Genomic DNA, 26,410 nt, shown 5'->3' with positions numbered 1-26,410 from the left:
AAAACATTCAATTCAATTTACCTTTTTTTTATCGATATGTCGACGACATCATAACTGCAGTTCCAAAAAGAAAAACAGACTTATTGCTAAACTCCTTCAATAATTTCCACAAAAAATTACAATTCACAATTGAAATTGAGAACCAAAATACTATTAACTTTTTAGACTTATCCCTACATCACATACAAAATGAAATAAGAACAAGTTAGTATACTAAGAAAACAAAATCATCACGTTATCTAAATTTTAAATCTAATCATTCCCTAGCCCAAAATAGGTCTCGCAGACAGAGCAATAATGTTATCCGATCCAGAATATAGACCAGACGCAATTGAAAAAGCAAAACACACACTTGTAGAAAATAATTATCCCATAAACGTAAATTAATAATATGTTTAAAAAACGTACCAACAAATTTTATAATAACGTAAACAAAAATCAACATCAAAATCCTCAAAGAAAATATATATCGCGACCATATATACCTGGATTATCAGAAAAACTCCAAACCATTTTCAAGGAACACAAAATTCAAATAGGACACAAAAGTTATAATTTACAAAAAACATATCTCTTCACTAAACTCAAAGCAAAAATTCCAGTTGAAAAAAGAAGCTGACAAATTATGTTTGTTTTTAATATATTAACACAACAAATTGTTATATATGTCACCTATACAAAATAAGAATATTTTGAAAAAGATCGAAATTACGATCGAAACGTTAATAAATATTTAGAAGAATCACATTAATTGTTTTCGAGAGACCGAATACCCAAGAGAAATTGAAGAAAAAAAAAAAAAAAAATATATATATATATATATATATATATATATATATATATATATATATATATATATATATATATATATATATATATATATATATATATATATATATATACATATATATAAGGTTGTTCGGAAAGTCATTTCGTTTTTTCCCGTCAGAGGACTTAATTACGTTTTTTCGAAACCAACTTCACACTTAAGCCGCATAACCATTATATGTCTTGAGAGCTGATATTGCAAGGCTTGTGTGTGAAAAAGTTCTATTAATTCTACGCAGTAGTTTTTGGTTGGTGCCCTTTTAAATATGGGGAGCAATAAGCAGCATTTTCGTCGTATTTTACTTTTTTACTTCAGAAAAGGTAAAAATGCTGTCCAAGCGAGAAAAAAATTGACGGATGTGTATGGAGAAGGCATGTTAACAGTACGCCAGTGCCAGAACTGGTTTGCAAAATTTCGATCCGGCAATTTTGATGTCGAAGATGCACCACGGTCTGGAAGGCCGGTCGAAGCTGACAAAGATGCGATAAAGGCATTAGTTGATGCAAATCGGCGAATAACCACACGAGAGATCGGTGAGAAATTAAATTTGTCGAATTCGACTGTTTATGGCCATTTGAAAGGCATGGGCTTAACCTCGAAGCTCGATGTGTGGGTGCCCCATGTCCTTACGGAGCGAAATTTGTGTCGTCGCGTTGACGTGTGTGATTCGCTCCTCAAACGTCAAGAAAATGATCCATTTTTGAAGCGCATTATTACTGGGGACGCAAAATGGGTTGTATACAACAATGTTAAACGCAAGAGGTCATGGAGCAGAAAAGATGAACCGGCTCAAAGCGTGTCAAAAGCCAACATTCACCAAAAAAAGGTGATGCTCTCCGTTTGGTGGGATGTCAATGGAATCGTTTTTTTTTGAGCTATTGCCGGACAATACAACGATTAATTCAGAAGTCTATTGTCATCAACTGGACAAATTGAATGATTCACTTAAAGAGAAGAGGCCCGAATTAATCAACAGGAAGGGTGTAGTGTTCCACCAGGATAATGCGAGACCTCACACAAGTTTGGTCACTCGCCGAAAACTTTTACAGCTTGAATGGGACGTACTGCAACATCCACCATATTCTCCAGATCTGGCGCCTTCCGACTACTATTTGTTCCGGTCCCTGGAAAATTTTTTGGATGGCAAAACCTTTACCTCAAATGAAGATGTCAAAAACCACCTGAACCAGTTTTTTGCCAGCAAGGACCAAAACTTTTATGAGAGGGGAATTATGTTACTGCCAGAAAGATGGCAAAAGGTGTTGGACCAGAATGGCCAATATATAATTTAATAAAATATTTATTCATTATACGAAAACTGTCTTTCATGTTCCCCAAAAAAAAACGAAATGACTTTCGGAACAACCATATATATATATATATATATATATATATATATATATATATATATATATATATATATATATATATATATATATATATATATATATATATATATATATATATATATATATATATATATATATATATATATATATGATTACATATTTAATAAAATTAATAGGCTGTAATTGGTTGAAAGATTCAAGATCACTAAAATAATTAAATTTTGAATATCGTATATGCAAGAAACGGAAGGCCAATTTGTTGTTACGACATGAAGATTGGAAAATGACACAATAGCTCCCCTCTTGACAAGATAATAATATAAAAACTGTGAGAACCACCAAAGTTGATCCACATAGAATGTAGTGCTTCATGCTGGTGATAAAAATGGTTTTGTTAGTAGTACAAAGGCTCCATTTTCATACAGAACTCAACAGAGTGAATGGCGAGGAGAATCATGAAAACTTTTTACTATGGTCTCAAAATATGCGGATACAAAATTTGACTACGCCATCGACAATTATTTTGAATAATTCTCTCTATCACAACCAGTTGCTCCAGAAAATTGCAACTACCTGGACAAAAACTGCAATACAAAAATAACAGCTAAGGAGTAAAAATATACTATTTACAGCTGTGACGTTTAGACTGAATTTTTGAGTATTATGGCTCGGTAAATACAGGGAACTGATTTTATAAAGTATTGGTGACTTGTTTTGTTAAATCTGTGTTATTAAACTCACCAAAACTAACCTACTAGATGTAATAACCAGTCTGAAGTAGCAATAATAAACTTAGTGATGCACTGTATCAAATTTATCTATATATTAATTTTTTTGGAATACATTAACAAAACAGCACAGCACAGAATTGATAAACTTCAACATTCAAGCCGTGGCTAATATCTCTGAAAACATCCGATTGACCCCAAAGCTGTGACTAAAGTACCGGAAATGCTCAATTTGGCTCGCGACATTATTTATGGAGGCTGACCTATTAACATGAGACCTCACGCAAGCCTGACCAGTGCATAGTTGGGTATTTTAGAGAAGGGAATAGGAAACGAATGTTCCTTGGCAAAGATAAAACAATAAATTTTGGACACCAAGAGATTGATAAAATGTATATAAATGTAATAATTATTCAGATATAGACTCTGATTTTATTGCCACAATGTAAATTCGAGTAATAATTGGTTTAAGTATTTTTATTTACATATTATTCTAACCCACAAACCAACTAATTCTAAGCTATGAGAGGGTCGACATATTTTGCCCTGACAACTATTTGGTTTGCACTTTAACAAAATTCGTTATTACGGAATAACAAGCCAAGCCAGGTCGTTTCACACCAATTAAAGCAAATTCCATACACTTCTAACTTGCATAAATGCATTTATTTGGTTTCAAGTTTAAATGCAATTTCGGGGTTGGCGTTACCTTGGGCAATGCAGAATATAAACGGTACAATGAGGCCTCATATCGCTTTCGAAACTGAATATCGTCGAAAATTTAAATTTACCTTTAGAATTTAATTAAAAAGGACAGAAATCGCGGAGCGTTAAGCGGTCGTAATCTTATAATGAAGTCGTTGGGGAGTTCGCAGTTGTAAATATAAAATAATTTCCCGGTAAAGCTTTAACGAATTGCGAAATTTAATAAGTGAGTCCCCTATACAAAGAATTTGATGAAAATACAATTTAAAAGTTTCCACATTCGAGATTGCGATCTAACGTAAAAATATTGCGCCAAAATTACATTCGCGTTAAATAGAGCTTTGCAGAAAAAGACAATAGTTACTGTAGTTGCTATATGTATTGGTATTGTTATTAAAGGGGACGCCCTCGCGGGCTTCCAAGCACTTAGGCCATCAGATGGGCCCGTTGTGCCCCCAGGTCGCTCTAGAGGGCGTCCAGAATGCCGCCCTCCTATAGAAGGTCAGCAACTCCTTTAGCCCAATACCGTGCACTGAGTCCGGATCGATCAGGGCCGTGCCGAAGACTCCCAATCTTGCCCATGTCAAGGCAGGGCACTCGGTGAGCAGATGATACGGGGTCTCCTCTCCTTCCATGCAACACCTACACTCCGGGTCGTCTCCAATGCTTAGCAAGCAAAGATGCCTCCTAAGCCTGCAATGTCCTGTGTAGGCCCCTGTTAGTGCTCTACACTCCCTTCTGCTCAGTCTAAACAGCTCCCTGGTCCGAGGGAGGGCGGACCCTTCCATCATAAGCCTCGCCTGCCTCATTCCCGGAGCAACTCTCCAGCCCACAGTTGCCATATGTACAGGGTGATCAAATTGTTGATATTGTAAACCCCATAGGTATGTTAAAGTCGCAATAAACCAAATGATCCATTTTTCAATTTGCAACTAAATCTTGGTTAATTAGTTTTGACAGCCGTTCCGGCACCCTACTTTGGATAATATTCACACCTGCTATGTAGTACAATAGAGAAATATCTCAGGCAACGATTTTAAAACCAGTTTAGAAGCCCTTATTTCCTTTAAAACATCCAATTTTTCAAATAGATGCACCTTTGAAAGTAAAAGCACTAAGCAACTAATCCCATCTCAAAATATGAATGTCCTTTGTTAGATATTAATAAATTTTCGTATACTATAATCAATGAAAACAAAAGAACTAGGAAGAGAGTTTGGTAAACGAAAGCTGATTCTTATGCTATCGCTCGCCGTTTGCATAATGATTTTATTTATTTATTTATTTATTTATCAACGGACCAACCCCAATCAGGAAGGTTCTCTTTTTTCAAATAATATGGCATAATATTTCATATAAACATTGGCTGCCATCTGTAAAAAACAATTTTTAAGTTGGTTATACTGTAATATACACTAAGCTTATTTTATTTTTTATGTTACTTTTTAAGCTTAATTTTTACCTACCCTGCATTTCAAATATTTAAAATAAATATGTCCATAAATTAAATTATTTCAATTGTGTACGAAGTTTTTCTTTTTTTATTGCCCCTTATTTCCGTTTTGCTTTGCAGTCAAAGACAACTTCTATCCAACACACACACATACACATACACAGTGCGGTAGAATTTGAATGTTATATCGGATACATTCAAAGAAAAAATGCTAAAAACTAAAAATTCTAGTTAAGAACCTTTACTTGAACTTACATTTTGTTATTGTTCACAAATATATTTCTCAATAATAGTTACAACATTCAGAAAATATGAATTACATATTATAAAATACTTCCATGCGTTGATCAAGCACAAAACTCTTTTTATCTATCTATCGTTATCTATCTGTCTTTATCTATCCGTTGGTTAAAATTTCTTTTAAATTAAATTTTTAATAACCAGAATGAGCAGATTATATTGTGGAAGGTAAGGTGTATGTGGCCAATTTAGTAAGACATGCGCTTTGTAAGGTGGTACATGCTGATCCCTTTATTTGTTTTAATCCATTATCGATATGATCCAAAGCGTTGCGTTGCCATGCGATATTAAGTGTTTTGGCTCTAAAAATACGGATTATTTGGCAATGAAATGTCGAGAATTTAATTTAATGTGTCGAACAATAAAGTTGAAAGCGCACATTTGCAATGAGTTGACACCATAATGGAATTTAACCTGGTCATATTCTCTAAGGAGTTTTTTTAAACAAGTCTAATATATCGAGTGGAACTAACAAGAGAAATTGTTAGATATATTCTTATAGAGATACTCTTATTCACTTATTTCAATTGCCGCCATAGAGGTTAATAAAAACATGTTTCGTTAATACTAATAAATTGCAGTATTTGTTTTTATTTAATAGGGAAAGGGAAGTTAGTTTAGTAGCTTCTTTTGCTTTAACCGAATTTAGCAAAATATTTCTAATTTAAAAAATAAAAGTTTAACATACTACTTAGTCAAAATTAATTGAGTACGCACACGTGTATAAAACAAACGAAAACAAATGTGTCTCAAAGCGCAAGGGATAATAAAAGTGCAAGCTTTAAGTATTGTTTTCCATTTTTTAACTTTAGCGGAGAGTACCCCACAAAAGTGTCAAAAATAGGCTGCCTCCTACGCCAGAAGGATTTTGGTTACTTAGAGGTCAAAAAGACTTAACCGCCATTAATAGTTGACAATAATAGTTTTTATTAAATCTATTTTAAGTATCACATAATCTGGTTCTAGTACATACGATAATAGCCATAATAATAATAATAATAATAATAATAATAATAATAATAATAATAATAATAATATACTTTAATAATAATAATATACCTTAATCAACTGCAGTCCAGAACATCGGACACGCCTGAATACCTCCACGGGGTTGCAGTGGGAAACGCTCCATTTATGACGGAGTAGGCTAAAGGTCGTGGCAGAAGCATGTGGCCATTGCTCACATACGGGAGCCCACCTGACCCGGGTGGGAGTACTCCTTAGGGGTCCCCAGGCAGGGTTACAGCCAGTTTACAATGTATGATGTCAGCTAACCCTGATAAAACGATTACGATGCAGGGGAGGGATACCCCAGTATCGGTCGATGTGGCGCGTCAGCCGCCGAGCGCCCCTCGACCGTCATCCTACGATCCGCGGCAAACCCAGCCTCCGGTTGACCATTTGGCAGGAGGACTCACGGGGAAAGCGCCAAGTGACAGACAGACTCTGACGTTACCAACGCCACGAGGACGTTCGGACAGCGTCGTGAGTCTTGTTAGCAATCTGAGCGACACTGCCTCGACTGGAACACCATCGCTGCACCTCAAATTAGGGGCAGCAGTTACCAGAATGGACAGCGAGCTCAGAATAATCAAAGGCCAGTTCAAGGTGCAGAAAAACGTCTCGAACTCCATCAAGGAGGTAATAAACCGCTTAATTGACATCTCGAAAGAGATGCACGAGATCCGAGACGCTCTGGCAAATGAAAATACGAAGACCCGCCTCCTAAGTGGAAAGCGAGCAAGGAGTCCGGAAAGCTCGCCGGAGAAAAAAAAGAAGGCCCAGAAAATATCGAAGAAGAGGCAAATCGTGGTCTCTCAGGCTCCCGAGTCCGGGCCAAGCGCGGCAGTTACTGACACTGGTCCAGTAGCCGAAGCTTGGCAGACCCGGACGACAAAGAAAAAGAAGAAAAAAACAAAGGAAAGACCGACGCAGAGGCCCCCCTCTGAGCGGAACCGCACAACCCCAAAGCCAAGGGGAGGTACGGTTCTGATCAAACCGAACGAGGGGAAGTCATACGCGGACATAATAAGACTGATGAGAGGAATGGACTGCACTGACCTCGAGCTGAGAACTATCGCAAAAACAAAGGACGGATCAGTGCTAATACGAACGAGGCCGACTGGACAAGATAGTACAGTAACGGACTTCAGCAAAAGAGTGCGGGAAGCCGTGGGCTCTCAGGGAACGCTCAAGGACCTGACAATCCAAAGTGACGTTAGACATTTTGGATCTTGACTGTCTCACAGAGAAGAAAGACGTGACCGACGCTCTTGACAAATAACTCGGCAAGACAGGAGATCGCCAAATCTCTGTTTTTGGGCCCAATACCCGAATGCAGAGGATGGCAATCTGCCAAGTGACCAGTACAGACGCGACAAAACTACTGGAAAAAGGACGGATACGGATCGGACTGATAAACTGCCGAATTAGACCGCGGGTCATGGTTCAGAGATGCTTCAAGTGTCTCGGCTATGGCCACCTGCGGAAGGACTGCACTGCGGGGCCCTGCTTCCTTTGCGTCGAAAAAGGCGTGAAGGATGTTGGCCACGTGCCGGGCACTGCCCGGTGCTCCGTATTATCAGCGGCTTTGACGGAGGCAAAGAGAATGAAGACAAGATGACTGCACTACAGGGCAATCTGAATGGCAGTGGTTTGGCGGATCAGCTACTGCCTCAGATTGCAACAGAACAGAACGCTGACACTCATACTGAGTGAACCGTACAGACGAAGAGACACACCGACATGGCTCTACAGTGTCTCCGGCTCCGCGGCGCTGTGGATTCGGCGGAACGTAGGCATTCAGAAAAAAGGGAAGGGTTTAGATTACGTGTGGGCCATAGTAGCCAATGTTACATACGTCAGTGTGTATCTTACCCCGAATTGCACCGCCGCGGAATTCGAGGACAAAGTGGGCGCTCTTGAGGACGCGATAGAGGGACTCACCGGTGAGCTAATCATCGCTGGAGACTTTAATTGCAGGGCTATCGAGTGGGGAATGACCACGACGAACAAACGCGGACGGCTACTGCTGGAAATGGCTGCGAGGCTAGATCTAGCTGTAATGAACGAAGGACACGTGACGACCTACAGGAGACCGGGTTTCGGAGAATCCATCCCAGACGTGACATTCGCGTCGACGAGACTGGTCCCGAGAGTGGAGCGATGGCGGGTGAGCGAGACCTACACGGCCAGTGACCACCAGTATATCGTCTTTACCATCGGGACGACGCCACGGTCACAGGGACGGACCCAAATTAGACCAATAGGATGGAATGTCCGGAAACTAGACCACGACAAACTGTTGAGACATATAAGAAACGAGTCTGATCCAGCCACGGGTCTTTACGGGGCCATCGCGGGGAGGAGGGATACGGAACAGTTGGTTGAAGCAACGACGGGTCTCTTGAGAAGGCTCTACGACGCTTCCATGCCAAGGAAGCAGACGCCACGGGACAAAGGACCCAAATACTGGTGGAGAAACGAAATTGCTCGCCTACGAAGCGAATGTCACCGACTCAGACGGCGTGAGGCCTTCCGACGAATACAAACAAATGCGAAAAAGACTGAGACGGGAAATCAACAGAAGCCAGGACGCATGCTGGACAGACGTGATCGACCAGGTGGACCGGGACCCCTGGGGACTGGGTTAGTTTTGGTTAGTTTTGGTTATAAGATTGTAACTCAGAAACTGGGTATGAACGAGCCACCTGTTCTCAAAGACGAACAGACCATGGACAGAATTGTTGACGGACTGTTCCCGACACACCCTGAAGAGGAGTAGCCGGAAGACGATGACGAAGACGAAGCGGGGCCAGAGTTCACGGGAGTGGAACTCGGCGAGGCGGTTTCTCGTCTAGCGGCAAAAAGGCCCCCGGCCTTGATGGCATCCCAGAAGAAGTGGTGCGCATAGTAGCCAGAGAACGCCAAGAGTGGCTTCTGACCCTGTACAATACATGCCTGCGGGTGGGCCTGTTTAGCAAAGAATGGAAGAGGGCACGATTGGTCCTCATATAAAAAAAAAGGTGGGGACCCCGATTCGCCATCTTCCTATAGACCGCTTTGCCTGCTTAACACGCTGGGCAAGCTGTTCGAGCTGCTACTCCGGCCTCGAATCCAAAAGGCAGTACAGGATGCCGGTGACCTGCACGACAGGCAATACGACTTCAGGAAGGGCCGATCGACCATAGACGCGATAGGGAACGCGGTGGACGCTTTCGACAGAGCGCAGACAAAGCCCCACAAAGACAAGCCAATAGTGCTCTTGCCAACACTCGACGTACGAAACGCCTTCAGTTCGGTGAGGTGGAAGCACATCGTGGGGGAGCTAACAACTACCTTCAGGTTGTCTCCATACCTCCGCCGCATTATGGCGCCTGGAATGGCGCAGGGTTCGATCTTGGGCCCGGACTTGAGGAATATTGACTAAGAAGGGATCCTGAGAATCCCGATGGCACCGGGAGTGCACCTAGTAGCATACGCGGACGATGTCGTCATCGTGATAGTTGCACGGGACGGTCGTTGGGCGCAGCTCCGGCTGAATCGAGCTCTAGGACAGATTACAGACTGGTTACGGAGACGAGGGCTAGACCTAGCCATACAGAAGACCGAACTGACGTACCTGACACGCAAGCACATTGACACGAATGTGCAAATGACAGTAGGCGGGACCCAGATGGCGACCAGAGGCGAGGTCAGGTATCTCGGTGTTTACCTGGATACGAGGCTGACGTCCTGGTCGCACATCAGGCGCGCTGTAGACAAGGCAGCTTCAAAAACTGCAGCACTCAGTCGCCTTATGGCAAACACGAGAGGACCAAAACAGAAGTCGCGACAACTACTGATGACAGTAACCCACTCGATTCTCCTGTACGGAGCCGAGATATGGGGAGGCGCGATGGAAGTAAAGAAATACCGACAGGCCATGCTGTCGGTGCAAAGACGGGGGGCTCTTCGTATCGCGTGCGCGTACCGAACAGTCCCCGAATCGGCGGTGTTAGTTATCGCCGGTGTGATTCCCATATACCTCTTAGGTCTTGAGCGAAAGAGTGTCTACGAGCGTAGCATGGAACTGGGCAGGGCAAGGGCATCCAAAGAAGCACGCAACGTGACGATGGACTACTGGCAGACTCGATGGACTAACGGCACGGACTCCAATTGGACGAGGAGACTAATCAGAGACGTGCGTGGGTGGAAGAAGAGAGACGGGGGTGAGGTGAATTTTTACCTCACTCAGTTCCTCTTCGGACTTCGGATACCTCCGGCATTACCTCTGCCGTATGGGTAAGGTAACGAGCCCATGCTGTAAGTACTGCGGATAAACTGACAACGCGGAACATACATTTTTCGACTGCTCACGATGGACGGTAGAAAGACAAAGACTCGAGACGTTAACTGGACCGATTACGCTAGACAACGTGATTGACCTGATGACGTCGACAAGGGAAAACTGGGACCTTGTGGACAAGTTCATAAGGGACATACTATTAAGAAAGAAGGCAGACGGCTGCCTGGAAGACTAACGAGACAACACGTGACGTGTTGACTGAAACTGCACGGAGAAATACAGAAACGACAGATACGAACGCCACGTGGCACAGACACGCCCCCTAGCTGGAAGTAATGTGAACAACAGTTCCCAGCTAGGTGGTGAAGACGAAGGGTTTGCTGGGTTGGTGCGCATCCCCGTCGGGGTCATCCCATTATGTGGGACAGTCAGCACACTAGAGCTGGTGTTTGGCTGATGTAAGATTCCCAGCGTTATCCCTCGGAAAAAAAATACTTTAATCAGGTAATTAACCTAAAAGGAAAATTACAAAAAAGCAATAGTACGTATCTCTTTGCTGATTTCTACAATAATTTTTGAAAAATTAATGTTATGTTTGACGTTGAATAATCAAAACTTGTAAAATTTTAAAGTAGTGGATAACTGTTTTACTTGTAGCATACAACATAATTCGACATTGTGTGAAATGTTCGTTCACTTCAAAATTTACTCTTGACTTTTGTGCCGTACCACAAGCCGTGTGTACTTTTTTTTTCAATTTAAAGGTCGCCATGTACGACCTAACAGGCAATTTAAATGTGGCCATATACAAGCTAACAAAAGCTAAGTCATTTTGAGTTTGGATATGTCTGATTCTATTACGGATATTTATGCAAATTAAAAATATTTTTTGGATTTTAACAAATCAATAAAATATTAAAAACGCATCCTAAATATATTCAATTTTCTTTTTATGTAAAAACTGGAGAGTTCTGGATTTCAATGAACGTTCAAACATTGAATTATCCAGTTAAAATAAATTGATGTTTAAAATCTCGGTCGATTCCTCCGCCAATGTTGTAAAACGTTGGTGCTAAAAATCCCGCTCCTGGCGCTGCGGAGATTCAATCTATAAAAACGACGTAACAATAAAGATCGTCGATCTTTTTTCAGGACATTTAGCCGCCTCGTTGAAACAATGACGCTTTCAGCGAAAACTCCTTTCTATATGACGGCGACTTTCCATGATGTGACCTATATACGGTCCCCCGGATATCGTCTCCAAAACAATATCCTTTTAAATTTTTTTCCTTCGCCGAGATAAAACGCGGAAGCTTTCAAGCCGAGATTGTTTGCAGTTAAGCAAATGTATGCTCCGGGAGGTTTTTATATTCTTATCCGACCGGATATTGCACGAAACAAAAAGAATATTATCGTTTAGTTTATTGCAAAATGGTAGAAAACATATTCAGGTTTTATTTAGCTTTTGCCGTTTTACATTGTTTAGTACCAAAATGCGACATAATTTATTCGACGCCGGCGATCAGGGAAATTTTATTTCGGAATCATATTATACAAAGATTAACTTTAATTACCGATCGAGGATGATACCAAAAATGACCATCATTTTTGGAAAAGCAATATTAAAGACGATAATAGAAAACACTGATACTAAAATACTTTTTACAAAACTTCTGGATTCCTCCTACGTCGGTCTTTGTTGAGTTGAACTTGCAAACCTTTCGCCAATCATCCTGTTCACTTCTTCAGAGCTTGAATGAACCTGGCAAGCATTTTACTCTCATATAAATTGTTTGAGGGAGGCAGAACTAAATTAGGAACATAAAGACCGTCTCGGATGACTGATTCCCATATTGGTGACAGGTTAGGTTGTTTATATATTTTTTGTTGGTAGAAGAATTGATTACATACAAGAATTTCAGTTTTATTGAATAAAATTTTATGCCAGGTTCCGAGATTGTGTTCGGCAACTGCTGAGTTTATTTATCTTAGTCTTAAGGCTCTTTCATGTTCTTTGAGCCTAGTTGATATTTTTCGTACGGTCTCTCCAATGTATTCTTGGCCGTACATGCATGGAAGGCTGTAAACTCCTGGCATCTCAAATGGAATTTTGTCTTTGACAGATCAAAGATGTTGAGAGATTTTTTACATATGGTAAATCTGGTTTTGAGGTGATATTTCTTTAGTACTTTTGATATGTAGTCAGTGATGTTTTGAATGTAAGGAAGGACCACAGTGGCAAGTGTGGGATTGCTTTCGACCTCATTGTTATTGGAAGGTTGTGATAAACCGTATTTTGTGATGGAACGCGTAATATCTTTAATGTGACAATTATTAGAGAGAAGAGCAATTCTGATGGTGATGTGACAATGAATGAAGGTCTGTGTGCGTAGGTTTTCTGTAAACACAATATGTTAGGTCTGATTTTCTATTGATAAGAATATCTAAGAATGGGAGGTTGTTATTAGTTTCTAATTCAATGGTAAAACGTATGTTAGGGTGTATAGAGTTTAAATGTTTATGAAAATCTACTAGGGATTCTTGACCATGAGACCAAATAACAAAAGTATCATCATAATTTTTTCATAATTTTGGTTTTAGGTTAAAGGTTTCGTCGAGAGCTTTCTTTTCAAAGGCTTCCATTGTATATTTTAATCGTGTAGAACAAATTGTACGAACAGTTTATATAATCTACGGATGACTGAAACGCACATCTAAAATTATATGTTAAAAACCAACTGCAAAAATAACTGAGAAGTATCATAAAAATCAATCAATCATAAAGAACCTTTTGTGAAATTAAGGAGAGTTCACAAAAAATCATTCAGATGATATTGTAGCCCCCTTCAATAATGTATTATTAGTATTGGAAATGTTTACATCTCTGCACAATCAGTACTCTATACAGGGGTTACATAATTTATTATAACAAACGTAGTAGTGGATGTTGTACGTATAATCGCAATTAAGTTCTTGATAATATTGAACATTGAAACATTACAAACATTTTATTATTATTAGTTAAACAATTTAGTGGCAATGAAATACAAAAAATATTTTTAATAACTTGCAGCTCCAATTTAAAAACAATATACAATATTTTTCATTTTATGTTGTTGTACGATTCAGCTTACGAGCGTCATGAACGAATTATTAAATAAAACATTGTTTTTTTCTTCTGCAGTTAATATTAAAACACATATATTTACACACATACATATACAATATTTAGTAAATTTAATATGAAAATTATTCTAAAAAAAAAACAAAAAGAAACAAAAAATTTTAAAATATTTTTTTATGGGTAGGTCGGAGAAACTTGTGAGACACTTAAAAGTGAGAATTTTCCCTAGTAATAATAGTTGTAACCCACAATTGTTTTAAAAAAATAGTAATAAATATAAAAGTGTCTGCCAAAATCTATACGAAAAGAGTGGTAAAGTCAATGGTGATAAAACTCTGAAATAATAAAACAAAAACACTCCGTTATGGCTTAAATCAAATTGCGTACTTAATTTCTATTACATTAATTGTCATATTTTGGAACCAAAAATAGTACGATGAATGGTAGCTTTTGTGAATTCACTCCGAGCTGCCACGAATCGAAAGAAACAAGTTTCGTAGTGTTGTCATTGAACACTAGGAAACTTGATTTTTTCGACATAAAAATAGATTACTTAAAATATCTAATTTTTTGTTAAAAATAGTTCTCCTCTCCCTTTCAATACTTTTTGGACACAATCGATGCAATGCGTATATAAAGCTGAATCCGCCAGAAAGAAAGATTTAATAAAAGGTTCGTGCAACCCACGAATGGTCCGGTCAAACTCGATATAATCCGATGAGGTTTATAAGAATTGTCTTCCAACTTTTTTCTCTAGAAGAAAATCTGCCAAGGTTTATAAATTTTAACCGGAAGTAATAAAAGATTTCAACCCTATAAAACCGATTTTCCGCATACATAATATCCTTGCGTTATTGAGATCGGAAACTGGAGAATCTTGGGGTGATTTTGTGAAGGCGTTGTCGAATTCCTGCAAGGAAAATTATTTACATATTCTATTTATTTTCCGAAGACAGGTATTCCAGTTCATTTTCTATGGTCAAATATCGAAATTGACTGGACGCCATTTTCAATTCATTGTAAATGATCATAAAACCGATTAACTATGTTCTATGCTATTTATACTATAATTAATTTTTATAAACAAAATATCATACGAAAATGGACGATAAAACTTGCTGCGAATAGAACTGCAACACATTCCAGAGAAAAAAATCTTAATTAAAAAGCAAACAGGTAAACTAATATAGGCCACAGACGAAAAGTTTAAAGCAAAGTAAAATTCAGAAATCAAACATTGATATCGGAGTCAAAAGTTCAGATTCTCTTAAATTATATAATTTAACTTCAGAGCATAGAAAAAATGAAACTACGATTACAAAATTAAAAAAAAAACAATCAAAGAATGAATGTTTCCATAAATGTGAACCTATAGGTATAAAAACTTTTTTTTAGCACTTAATAGTAACATCTCCACAAGTAGGTAACTACTTCATAAGTTTCAAAAGTAAAATTCTTGGATTTTTGGAATTTTTCTAACAACGATAAATTTGAAAATCTGTAGAAATCTATAACCAAACAAACAATCTTAACCGCGACTGAGGTTCTTCTTTACCATTTACCAATATGGGAATCGGTCTCTCCTCTAGCTCCACCCCCCTCAAGCAATATAAAAGCAAGTACAGAGTAGAATGTTAGCCAGTTTCAGTTTAGGTCTGAAAAAGCAAACACGATGATTGGAGAAATGTCAACGACTTCGATTTATAACCAATCGACGCAGGAGCAGTCTAGAATATTTGTAAATAATACTTTATAAATAATCTAGAGATTTTTTTCATTTTACTTTATTTCGCAGTGCATATTTTTTAAATCATCGTTTGTGAAATATGTTATGTATTCAATAATTTTAGAATAAACAGTGAAAGCCTGACAACTTGGGGCTTCCCCCGCTTAAAGAAAGTCCTCCGAAGATTAGAACGAGCAAGTAAATATTTGAGGGGGTTGTTTACTTTAAACTCTCTTATCTTATTAAGGTGACGTAACTGCTAGTATTAAATCCCTGTGTTGTTTGTTCTTCCGTTTAACTGAATAAACTCTGGGTGAATCCCTGGAGGGAGGGGCGAGGAAAATATTAATGTTTAATTTGGAGCAGTTGTTGGGAACAGGGTAAAGAGTACAGCTCCGTAATGAGTATCAGCCATATCTGCCGTAATCAGCTTTATCATTGTCTTTATGCAAATTTTATTACCGTCATACAACGGAAATAAAAACATCTCAAAACAGCCGTAAACGCGAGTTATTATGGGTAACACGATTAATCGCCTAAATTCTATAAGTGTCGAGGAGAGTTAGAAGCAGATTCTTCACCGCAACTACTAGTTCAAATCCGCAAATGATAATCTCCGGAGCAATTCGCGAAATTTTGTCGATTTAAAAAAGTAATGGGTGTTTTTTTTTCGATGTATATAATTTTAAGTTGGCATTACTGTTCAAGATGGCGACCGATTTAACGGCTGTCAAGTGATTTATTCTCAGTTTGGTGTGGCAATTCATTATGAATAGACTCACGACTGAACAACGCTTGCAAATAGTGCAATTTTATTTCGAAAATAATGGTTCTGTGCGGAATACGTATCGCGCACTATGTCCATTTTGTCGTCAACAAAATCATCCATCAGAGCAGTTAATGCGATTAACCATGGAACGTTTTCGCACCACGTTTACTCTTATTGATAACTCGCATCTCCAGAGACGCCGTATGGTGCGTACAGAAGAAGCTATTGTTACCGTAGAGCGTAGCATTGAGGAAGACCCGAATGAGTCCATCCGCCATCGAGCACAGGAATTGGGTCTGTGTCCATCCACTTTATGGAAGATTTTGCGGAAGGATCTTGGTTTACGCGCTTACAAAATCCAACTCGTGCAAGAATTGAAGCCAAACAATCATCAAGTAAGGCGTAGATGCGTCGAGTGGGCCCAAAACGAGATTGCCGTTGTTCCCGATTTTCATAAGCGAATTTTGTTTAGCGATGAAGCGCACTTCTGGTTGAATGACTACGTCATCCAGAAACTGACTGTTTGGTGCACTTTATGGGCTGGTGGAATCATTGGTCCGTACCTCTTCAAAAACGATGATGGCCAGAACGTTACAGTCAATGGTGATCGGTATAGAGCTATGATTACTAACTCTTTCATTCTTGAATTGAATAACCATGATGTCCAGGAGATGTGGTTTCAACAAGACGGCGCAACATGTCACACAGCTCGTGCCACAATCGATTTTTTGAAACACACGTTTGGTGACCGCCTAATTTCACGTTTTGGACCTGTGCATTGGTCTCCAAGATCTTGTGATTTAACACCGCTAGACTACTTTCTGTGGGGCTATGTAAAGTCATTGGTCTATGCGGACAAGCCACAAACGCTTGACCATTTGGAAGACAACATTCGCCATGTTATTGCCGACATACGGCCACAAATGTTGGAAAAAGTCATCGAAAATTGGACGTCCAGATTGGACTACATCCGCGCCAGCGGTGGCGCCCATATGCTAGAAATCATATTTCAAATGTAATGCCACAAGATTATCTTTCGGATAAATAAAATCCATGTCAATCGAATAATCTATCGTTGTTTTATTGCAACTTAAAGTTCTATACATAGAAAAAAACACCCCTTATATTATGCAACAAGTGTGATAAAGGCATTTGACTCACGGGTTTATTTGGCACGACCGGAGCGCAGCAGAGTCAGTGTTTAATAAACGAATGAATTAAAAACAACAATAAATTCACTGACATGATTGTCAGAATTGACAAACGTCAAAATTCAAGCCGTGCGGTATATCTTCGAAAACATCCGATTGCTCCCAAATCTGTGCGGTATATTGCGGAAATATCCGAAGGGGCTCGGATCCGTGTTACAAGAAACTCACGGGGTTAAGTAACGTTTTTCGCAAGCTAGATTAGTGTGTAATTAGGTATTTTACAGAAGGGAGTAGAAAAATAACACTTTTTGCACGCTATATCGATGTATAATTGGGTATTTTACAGAACGGAGTAGAAAAATTATTTCACGGGTCAGTTTCTTAAAGTTGAATACAAAATTAAAACGTGGCAAACAGTTGAGTAAAATAAAATCGAGGAAAAGTTAAAACAAAAATTTTTGGTTATTGCTAGCTTTTTCAGCTTTTTGGACTTTAATCTACTACAAAAGTAAGTAATATAACCATTATTTGGCCATAATAGTGATTCGATAATATGCACGTACCTGCTTTAATATCATCGTCAACATTTTCTTATTTTCTATCTATTTTTATTTTCAAATATTTTGACTTTGTTCCAATTTTAGTTTAATTGTTCGCCGACAGCCTTTTCTTGTAATGATTGAAGTGAAGATCTTTGGCTAAAAAAATACTGTTTTTGTCATATAGTGCGTCTCCAATTCGCATTTTGAACACTGAAGGCATCAAAAAATGTTTTTTTTGTTTTTGCAATAGGATGAAACTATTATCTTTAATTATAGAAAATAATCTACTGCAAACATCAGATCTCTCCCAAACCCGTGACTAGAGTACCGGAAATGCATGGGGACACTTTGTCCGATCAGTTCGAGTAGGGAGTAATACAAAATATTTTCTTTAAGGATGTTCAAGTATTTTTACTCAAGATGAAGGAAACAGCACCTTCAATTTATTCTGAGATTTTTTTTTGTTTTCAATCATCAATTGCAATCCCAAATATCCTAAGTGGGTCGATATCGTTTCACCCCAAATTTAACTCCAATTTACATACGCCCAGATTTAAGGAATTCATCCCTCCCTTTTCACTTACGCGCCGTCGTCGTTGTCATCGTGACACAGTGGCAGTTTACCCGATTTTCCCAAATTTCCATTTAGTTCAACGCGCTCCCATTCTCATCAGGGCCCAAAATAAACATAACAATTCGACGCGGCAAAAGCGTTAATCTAGTTATCTCATCTCTCTCAGCGCACATCTCCGGGTTTCGTCGATTTATATATACACAACCCCCCGAGTATAATCTCTTACGGAAGTATTCCGACGGCAAAGTTACTTCTTCGCCTTCCCGTAGCTATTTTTACATACGGAGCTTGTTATCACCCTTATTCGACACGCCCAAACACAAGAAAAAACAATCAATCTTTGTTTCCGGCATGTTAGGCTCATGCGTAACTGTATAATTTTGTTATCATTCAGATTTTAGGGGGTTGGGCGACGACTATCGAGTTCAATATTCGTGGTGCCACCTAATTATTTGTCAAACGCCCGATTTTGTTACTTTTGTAGTACACTTTTTCAAAAAGAACATTTCTTAATAGCTACTAATCGTACTACGACCACAGAGTGATATGAACAAATCACTGAAGCAGGTTTATAGTTATAAAAGTCGGATACAGGTTCTTTATATAGTCGCCACAATTCCCCACCTCTTTAAACACAGTCGAGAACCAAGCAGGCTTGGATCATTCGAATCATTCTGTGTCAACCTTCGAAAGAACAGGTTTGTAGAGTATATATGGAATACCATTCATTGTCTTATCGGCCGAATAAGTCACTGAGGACAGAACGAACGAACCACAATTTAAGAAACGCAGCCATTTTGCAGAAAATCAAACATAAAGAACTGACTATAGAGGAAAGTGAATAGTGAAGAGTAAAAAAAATAAAAAATAAAAAAGATACTAGCGGTTTGCAGGAAACTAGAACATGCTAAAACAATTTTTTTTTACAAGTTTTTTCCACCTTGTAAAGAAAAGCCGGAAAATAAGGAAAAAGACGAAAAATTAACAAAAACTTTATATCTAAAAGTTCATCTGAAAGCTCTGACCTCGTGGCTTTAAATTCTCCTCTAAACGCTCTATCCTTATAAACTCTAGTTCTAAATGCTATTGTACAGGGTGCGGCAAAATGATAGCACTATTCGGGATGTTAACAAAAACCAAACTACATAAAGCAAACATTTTTTTAAAATTATTTTTGAAATGTAAATTTTATGCCATTTAGGAACATTATTTTTTAAAAATGATCTCGCGGAAGCGCATCATTACCGGATGGATCATTTCTTGAGGAATTGAGGCAATTTCTTGTCTTATGGCTGCCTTTAATTCTTCCAAAGTCCGCGAACGATGTGAGAAAACTCTCGCTTTCAGGTAACCCCAAAGAAAAAAGTCGCAAGGCAACAAATCAAGCAAACGTGGCGGCCAGGCAAGATCACCGCGTAAAGACACCACTTTGTTTAGGAATTTCTTTGATCGTTGTTCAACTCGTTCACTTTTGGACGCAGGAAATTGTTAAGCATATCAAAATATCGACCTCCGTTCACTGTTACCGTTACTCTATCTTCTTCGAAAAAGTAAGGACCCCACGCCGAACTCCGAGATTGCACGCCAGTGACTTTTGGACTGTGAAGAGGTCGCTCATGAAGTTTCTGTGGACTATTTGCTGAGCAATAAGGGAAATTTTGCTTATTTACGGTACCCGAGAGGTGAAAGTGAGCTTCATCGCTAGACATGAATACAGCGCCTCTGGGAATGTTTTGAAGAATATCCCGGCATAAATTTGCACTGCCATCATTTTGTAAGGATGCATTTGGAGTGAGTTGTGTAAAATTCTTCAAAAATTTCTATCGGGAATTCCCAAAGCAGCTGCATGCTTACGAGCTCAACGCTTTGGGGACTGTTGTACGGAAACTCTTACTGCATTCGCATTTTCCGGTGTGCTTACTGTCCTCGGTCGGCCAGTAGATTTTCGGTTAAGCGCAGAACCTGCTTCCCTGAACGACGAATTGTTCTTCCATCCGGAACCGCGCCATGCCGACCAACATCAAACTGATTACAAAAGGCGCGCTGCGTCGCTATTACAGATTCCCCATTTCTAATAAACTCCTTGACAACGAAAACACGATACACTCCGCTCCAAGCCATCTCGATAACTGAAAATTGCATACTTTTGTCTGCCTAACGCGAGTGCGTACACAGTGTTGCCGGTTTTACAAACCGAACAACCACTATTTGAAATCCTGCTACCTTCTTGCCGCACCCTGTATAAGCTCTGGCTCTAAAAGCTCTTCTAAAAGGGCTTGCTCCAAAATATCTGCCTATACTGTGTAAGTACGTAAATCAAATATAAACATTTTTCGAATTTTTAGTCAATCAGGCCCCCATTCCCAATTTTTAAATAAGAGACGTTGTCTATGTGACTTTGCCAAAGAAGCTGAACCTATGGTAGCGACTTAAAATGATGACTCTTTCAAATTTGAAAGATACAACAACACAAAATGAAGCTTCCGATTGCTTTGTTTTCTTCGATATTTCACTAGGCTTTGTACCAGTATTGATAAAAATGACAGCGGAATTGAAATAAATTGATTTGCGACGAGCAGGCGTTATGTTCGCGAACGCATCCGCACAAACACAGGCCGCCGCCGTAAACAAACACATCGGCGTATATCATCCGTCAAGACGCAGATACCGAAGAGACCGAAACATTCCGTAGGAGGCAATCTCTCTAAATAATTCATTCGATCCTGCGAGAGTGGAGAAAGCCAGACCGCTTAGCAAACACGCCGTACCAGTTCAATCATTATTCCTCGTCGGCAAGTAAAAAGGGCGTAAATCGCATCGGAAACGAAGCAATTTCGACAAGCGGGCGTCTTGTAATAATAAATGACGAAAACGGGAGATGAGTTAGCGCCGGGTTAATGCAGTTATTTCGTTGCTGGATCGCGAGGTGCCAACGTAGATGAATCCCAGTCATATGTAATCCGCGTGGGGAATTGTCTTGCCGAATTTACTTACGTAGCTTCGGAAGTTATAGGAGGTTATATATCTATAAAGTGAACCTAAAGCTACGTCAACTGAAGGAAGCTCGAGCAATTTATGCCGGTGGTTATTTCTTCTGGTCGCTAGTTTTGAATGTACGAAAGTCCAGAAGGTTGCAAAATTAAAACAAAAAACATTTGTTGTAAAAATTTTGACTGGGTCTAAAATGTTTTATTTATACTTAAGTCACCTACTCTGTAGCCCAGAACTGTCAATGCCGAAGCAACAACTTTTTCCAACTAACCAAAACGAATATTAATAATGTTCGTAATATAAAGCATAACCAACATATTTGAAAAACAAAATATGAAAACTTTATTTAATTTTTCAAAGAAACTTCCACAGGTTACTGTAATACTTTTAACAAAACTTCTGGATTCGTCCTGCGTCGGTTTTTGCTTAGTCGAAATTGCTGACGTTTCGCCAATCATCCTGTTGGCTTCTTCAGAAATTCCAGTTTCAGTCAAGCTCTGAAGAAGCCAACAGGATGCTTGGCGAAACGTCAGCAATTTCGACTAAGCAAAAACCGACGCAAAAGGAATCCAGAGTTTTGTAAAAAAAAACTTTATTTAATTGCAAACCTACTCATAAAACACAAATTTTCACGTAACACTTTCTTTTTTAAAAACGGGGTAGAACATTCAGTCACTAGTAATGCGTTCGAAAAAAAACTATTGGAAAGCATCCGATGGGATGTCTCAAAATAATTCAGAAAACATACATATCTACTAGTTAGTGCAGTCTTGCGCCTAATCAAGTCTTGTAATGGAAACATTATTTTCGAAATCATGTCGATCTTGACACAGCAATTTTATTAATGTATGTATGCAAGATTCAACGAGGCAGATAGACTTCAATCAATGCTCGCACGTAAGGATTCACTGAATCCTGGGAAAGTGGACCTTAATTGGGTTGCACCATTATTAATAGACTAGTCGATGCACATGAAATCACACACCCTTGTTCCTCTGTGATTGATAAATATTAATAAATTTTCGTTCATAATTGGATGTTAAAAATAAACGCAACCTGTTCATATAGTCTTGTCTGCCGTTTTTAATGTGCCGGTGGATATACATGCAAATTTTTTACTCTGTTATTAAGAAATTACCTTGCGAACTCAGTTGTGAGTAGCTTGAGCCTAGATCTACAGCGTGCAGCCTCTTGTAGGGCCTGCTTGGCTCTTGTTTCGCTGTCAACGCGAAGGCGACGCTCTCGGTCAGCATCCCTCTGAGCTGATTCCCTCTGAAATCAAGAAAATGTATTACTTACTAATTTGGAAATATTTCACAAAAACTTATCAAACCATTATTCCTCAGAAATTACTTTTAATACAAAAAGTTACCAATACAAATAATTTCGAAATAAAATCAAATTTACAAAACCATATTTTAATTTGATGTTGTGATGAGTACTATAATTCAGTTTTTCACAAGAAACATTACACGGTATTTTTTAGGTTTTCGTGTTAGAATATATATTAGAAATGTACGGGAAAAAAATTACAAATAGGCTACAATTTCTATTTACTCGTTTGGATTGTTCAGAAGTCTAGTTCCGATAAACTTTTGCGGTTGAGCATGTGTGGCAAAAAGGAATGGAGAACGCGTAGTTGTTCGTAATCTATCAAATGTTGACAAGACACTTTTTTTGCCGATCATCATTATTCTAAGAAAACCGCAATCTGTTTGCTGCGTTTGAAACGCGACTCCATGTAATTAATATTGATCAAACCTGGATGCGACTTCTGAATCTTTCCACAACAAATCAATCACTTTTTAATTAATTTCTCGGAACTTTTTAAATTCGGTAATTGCCCCACCAAGTTCTCGAGTTTTAAAAGAAATTGCTCTTCATGGTATTTCTTAAAACGAACTTTCTGAGGCTTTGTTTTTAATTAAGACGGGAAAAATTTAATTGCTGCGGAACATTTTGAAAAACAAGCAGACTACTCGACTTAATTACCAAGTTAGTCAAAAACTGTACGAAAAATTTATTCTCTCTCTATTTTCTGATACCAATTTACCAGGAAAACTGCATCAGCGTGTATGCACAGTTATCGAAGTAATAGAAAAATATTTATGGAAATAGTAGACAAAATTCGATTTTGGTAGAATATTGGATTTCAGCGCGTTCTTATATAAAATATATGATACCTCCTCGAATTTCCCAGGAACTTGGGAGATCAAATTTTTACACGGATAATATTTTACATATTTCTGGACACACATTTAAAGGACCTTTACAATATATATGTAAAATTACCATGACAGAAGATCATTCAAAAAATTAATGTGGTAACAATGGTTGATGTCTTCTAAAAAATATTTGTTCTTTATATCTTTCGAAAACCCCTGTTCACCCAGGAACCAACACATTTGAAGTATGCGCGGTTTTACATTTTAAGCTGGCTTTGGTCTTTGCTCCACATTTTTTAAATACCTTACTTCCATTACCAGATAATAATTACATTATGTGGGAATGGGAGAACCACCAAAACTTTAAAGGATCCAGGAAATAATATATTTCTTACGCTACACTGCATGCACTTTTTATAATTTTTTTGAACAACGTCATTTATTTTGCAAAATTATCACGAACACACTCAAAATTCATCAATGTAGGTAATTTGCCTCTAAATTGAAATTATCTTTAGTCCGTTGTCATACCCTTTTTAGCAACTTCAAAGGCTAAAAATTAACTGAAACAAAACTGTGAGCTTATAAAAGTTTGTGGAGGCCAAAATATAAAAATAGCAGTCGTTTAACGGCTAATATTTCGAGCTAGATTAATCGTTAAAAGCCCCCTTTATATACACAGTGTGAAACAATTTGCATTAAGTACTTAGGTATTTGGCGTATATAAACGACATTCACTTCTATTAAATTATTTCATCTTACTGCTCCTTAGAACACTTCAACCGTTTAACGTTAATTCAGTTCTGTCACTATTCAAATACAAAGTGCATACCGACATATTCGAGTAGTAGTTGGTATACTTGTTGCACCTACAAATAAAAAATGCCATCGCGATTAAAACGTATGTTAACAAAGGAAGCTCTCTGGCAACGAGGAAAATGGCAACAAAACAACTGCTCCGTCACATGTTAAATACTGCCTCGAACAATTCTAAGCAGACAGTTTATTGAGATCGTTTTAATTAACAGTGGATCATTGGCGTGCACACTATAGCTAAAGTGACAAGAATTTGTTGAAAAACGCAAATTGTGGAATTTCCGTAATCATTATATATATATATATATATATATATATATATATATATATATATATATATATATATATATATATATATATATATATATATATATATATATATATATATATATATATATAACCAAACTTAGTATGTTTTTATAAAACACCGGTCTGTATCGTCAATATAAGAACCTATATCGGTTAGGTACGCCTCTGGGCGAAATATGATATTTAATAAAAAAAAGAACCAATTATCAACGGTCCATGCGATTTGCTTTTTTGTCGTCATTCTCTCTGATTTCAACTGACAACCATTAATACAATTTCATTACATCTTTTCTATGTGACAAGAATTACTTTAATCGTACATTATTTTGATATAATTTTTGGAGCGTTAAAAGCTTCATTAATATTTCGCTTTCGTAAGAACTAACTAAAACTACTCCGAGTTTTACAGAGGCTTAACTCCTACACTGCATTAGTGCAAAAATGATTTTTTCTACTCCTGTCTGTAAAATGCCTAATTACACACCGATTTAACGTGTGGGAAGCGCCACTTTACCACTTCAGTTTCGTTTGCCGTGGATCCGAGCCACTTCGGACATTTCTGGGATTTTACCGTAAGGGTTTGGGAGCAATCGGATTTTTTCGAAGATATTTCCCACGCCTTGAATTCTGACGTTTGTCAATTCTGACGGGCATGTCAGTGAATGTATTCGTGTTGTTTTGCGAAAATGTACTCAAAAACTGTGGTAGAAACAGTATAGTTCGCAACACGTTCGGTAATCTTTTTAAGTCACTTCTTTGTTAAACACTCCGCTCGTGTGAAATAAACTCGTGAGTCAAATGCCGTTTACTGTTGCATAACATACTATTGTTGTTCCACTGATGAGAAGCTGACGTATGGCATTGATGTTGACAATTTGCTTAACTATAATTTCGACTTGACAACTTAAACTTTCATCATTCTTAAAAGAAATGGGCAACTTGGTTACGACCATCACAATAAAAGGTAGGTCATTTTCATCTCCGAATATACAGACTAATGTGAAGAAAATGTACACATAAAAATACTTTAATAAACTCATATAAAAATAACACAAGGAGACGTTTACATATAACCAATTGTTTTCCAGACCACTTACATCAGTGACCTGCGTGAAAGCAAGGGCATATATTAAGGAAAAAAACTCTACGCCACTGATTTTTACAAAAATTAGTCCCACTTTCTGAAAGCCAGCAAAATGGGTCTCTGACTTTTTCGGTCTAATACACCGTTGTCGAAACAAAAGCTTAATTAATCAGCACTATAAAACCTCCATTAAAAAAATTTCAATTTTATTATTTTATATCTATTATTTCTTCGGAGAGGTGTATTAAACCTGAAGAGTAAATGGCTTAACAAAAAAAATCGTTTTCGTATATTTATTCCGACTATTCACAATACTTCAGCATTTTGACTAGTTGTTTTATCAAGCGCTCCACTAATTTAACTTTAATCAATTGAAGCGCAGAATAGATGAGACATGTCAGGTGTTCGGGGTGGCCAAGAGGTAGGCCCATCACGCATCCAATTTTCTTTAAATGTAACGTTTAAATAAATTAATGATTATTGATACGATGGATCATAATTATGTCTC

At 38.1% G+C, this 26,410-nt stretch overlaps 1 protein-coding gene across 5 annotated transcripts in view; it reads right to left on the bottom strand.

Moving 5' to 3' along the window:
* LOC132703328 (uncharacterized) overlaps positions 1-26,410 on the bottom strand; it is a 331,950-nt gene that overhangs the window by 71,177 nt on the left and 234,363 nt on the right. For 4 of the 5 annotated variants that reach the window (XM_060672504.1, XM_060672505.1, XM_060672506.1 and 1 more), the window contains one exon: positions 22,667-22,800. In XM_060672504.1, the coding sequence (XP_060528487.1) occupies positions 22,667-22,800 (134 nt within the window). Of the gene's footprint in view, positions 1-22,666; positions 22,801-24,525; positions 24,649-26,410 lie in introns of those variants that run through there. The other variant, XM_060672507.1, reaches the window with a different exon arrangement.

This window comes from Cylas formicarius, unplaced genomic scaffold (assembly GCF_029955315.1).
Source record: "Cylas formicarius isolate icCylForm1 unplaced genomic scaffold, icCylForm1.1 PGA_scaffold_6__28_contigs__length_40554024, whole genome shotgun sequence".
Classification (NCBI taxonomy): domain Eukaryota; kingdom Metazoa; phylum Arthropoda; class Insecta; order Coleoptera; family Brentidae; genus Cylas; species Cylas formicarius.
The sequence above is the reverse complement of the archived record's forward strand: the minus strand, read 5'-3'. Positions and strand labels throughout refer to the sequence as shown.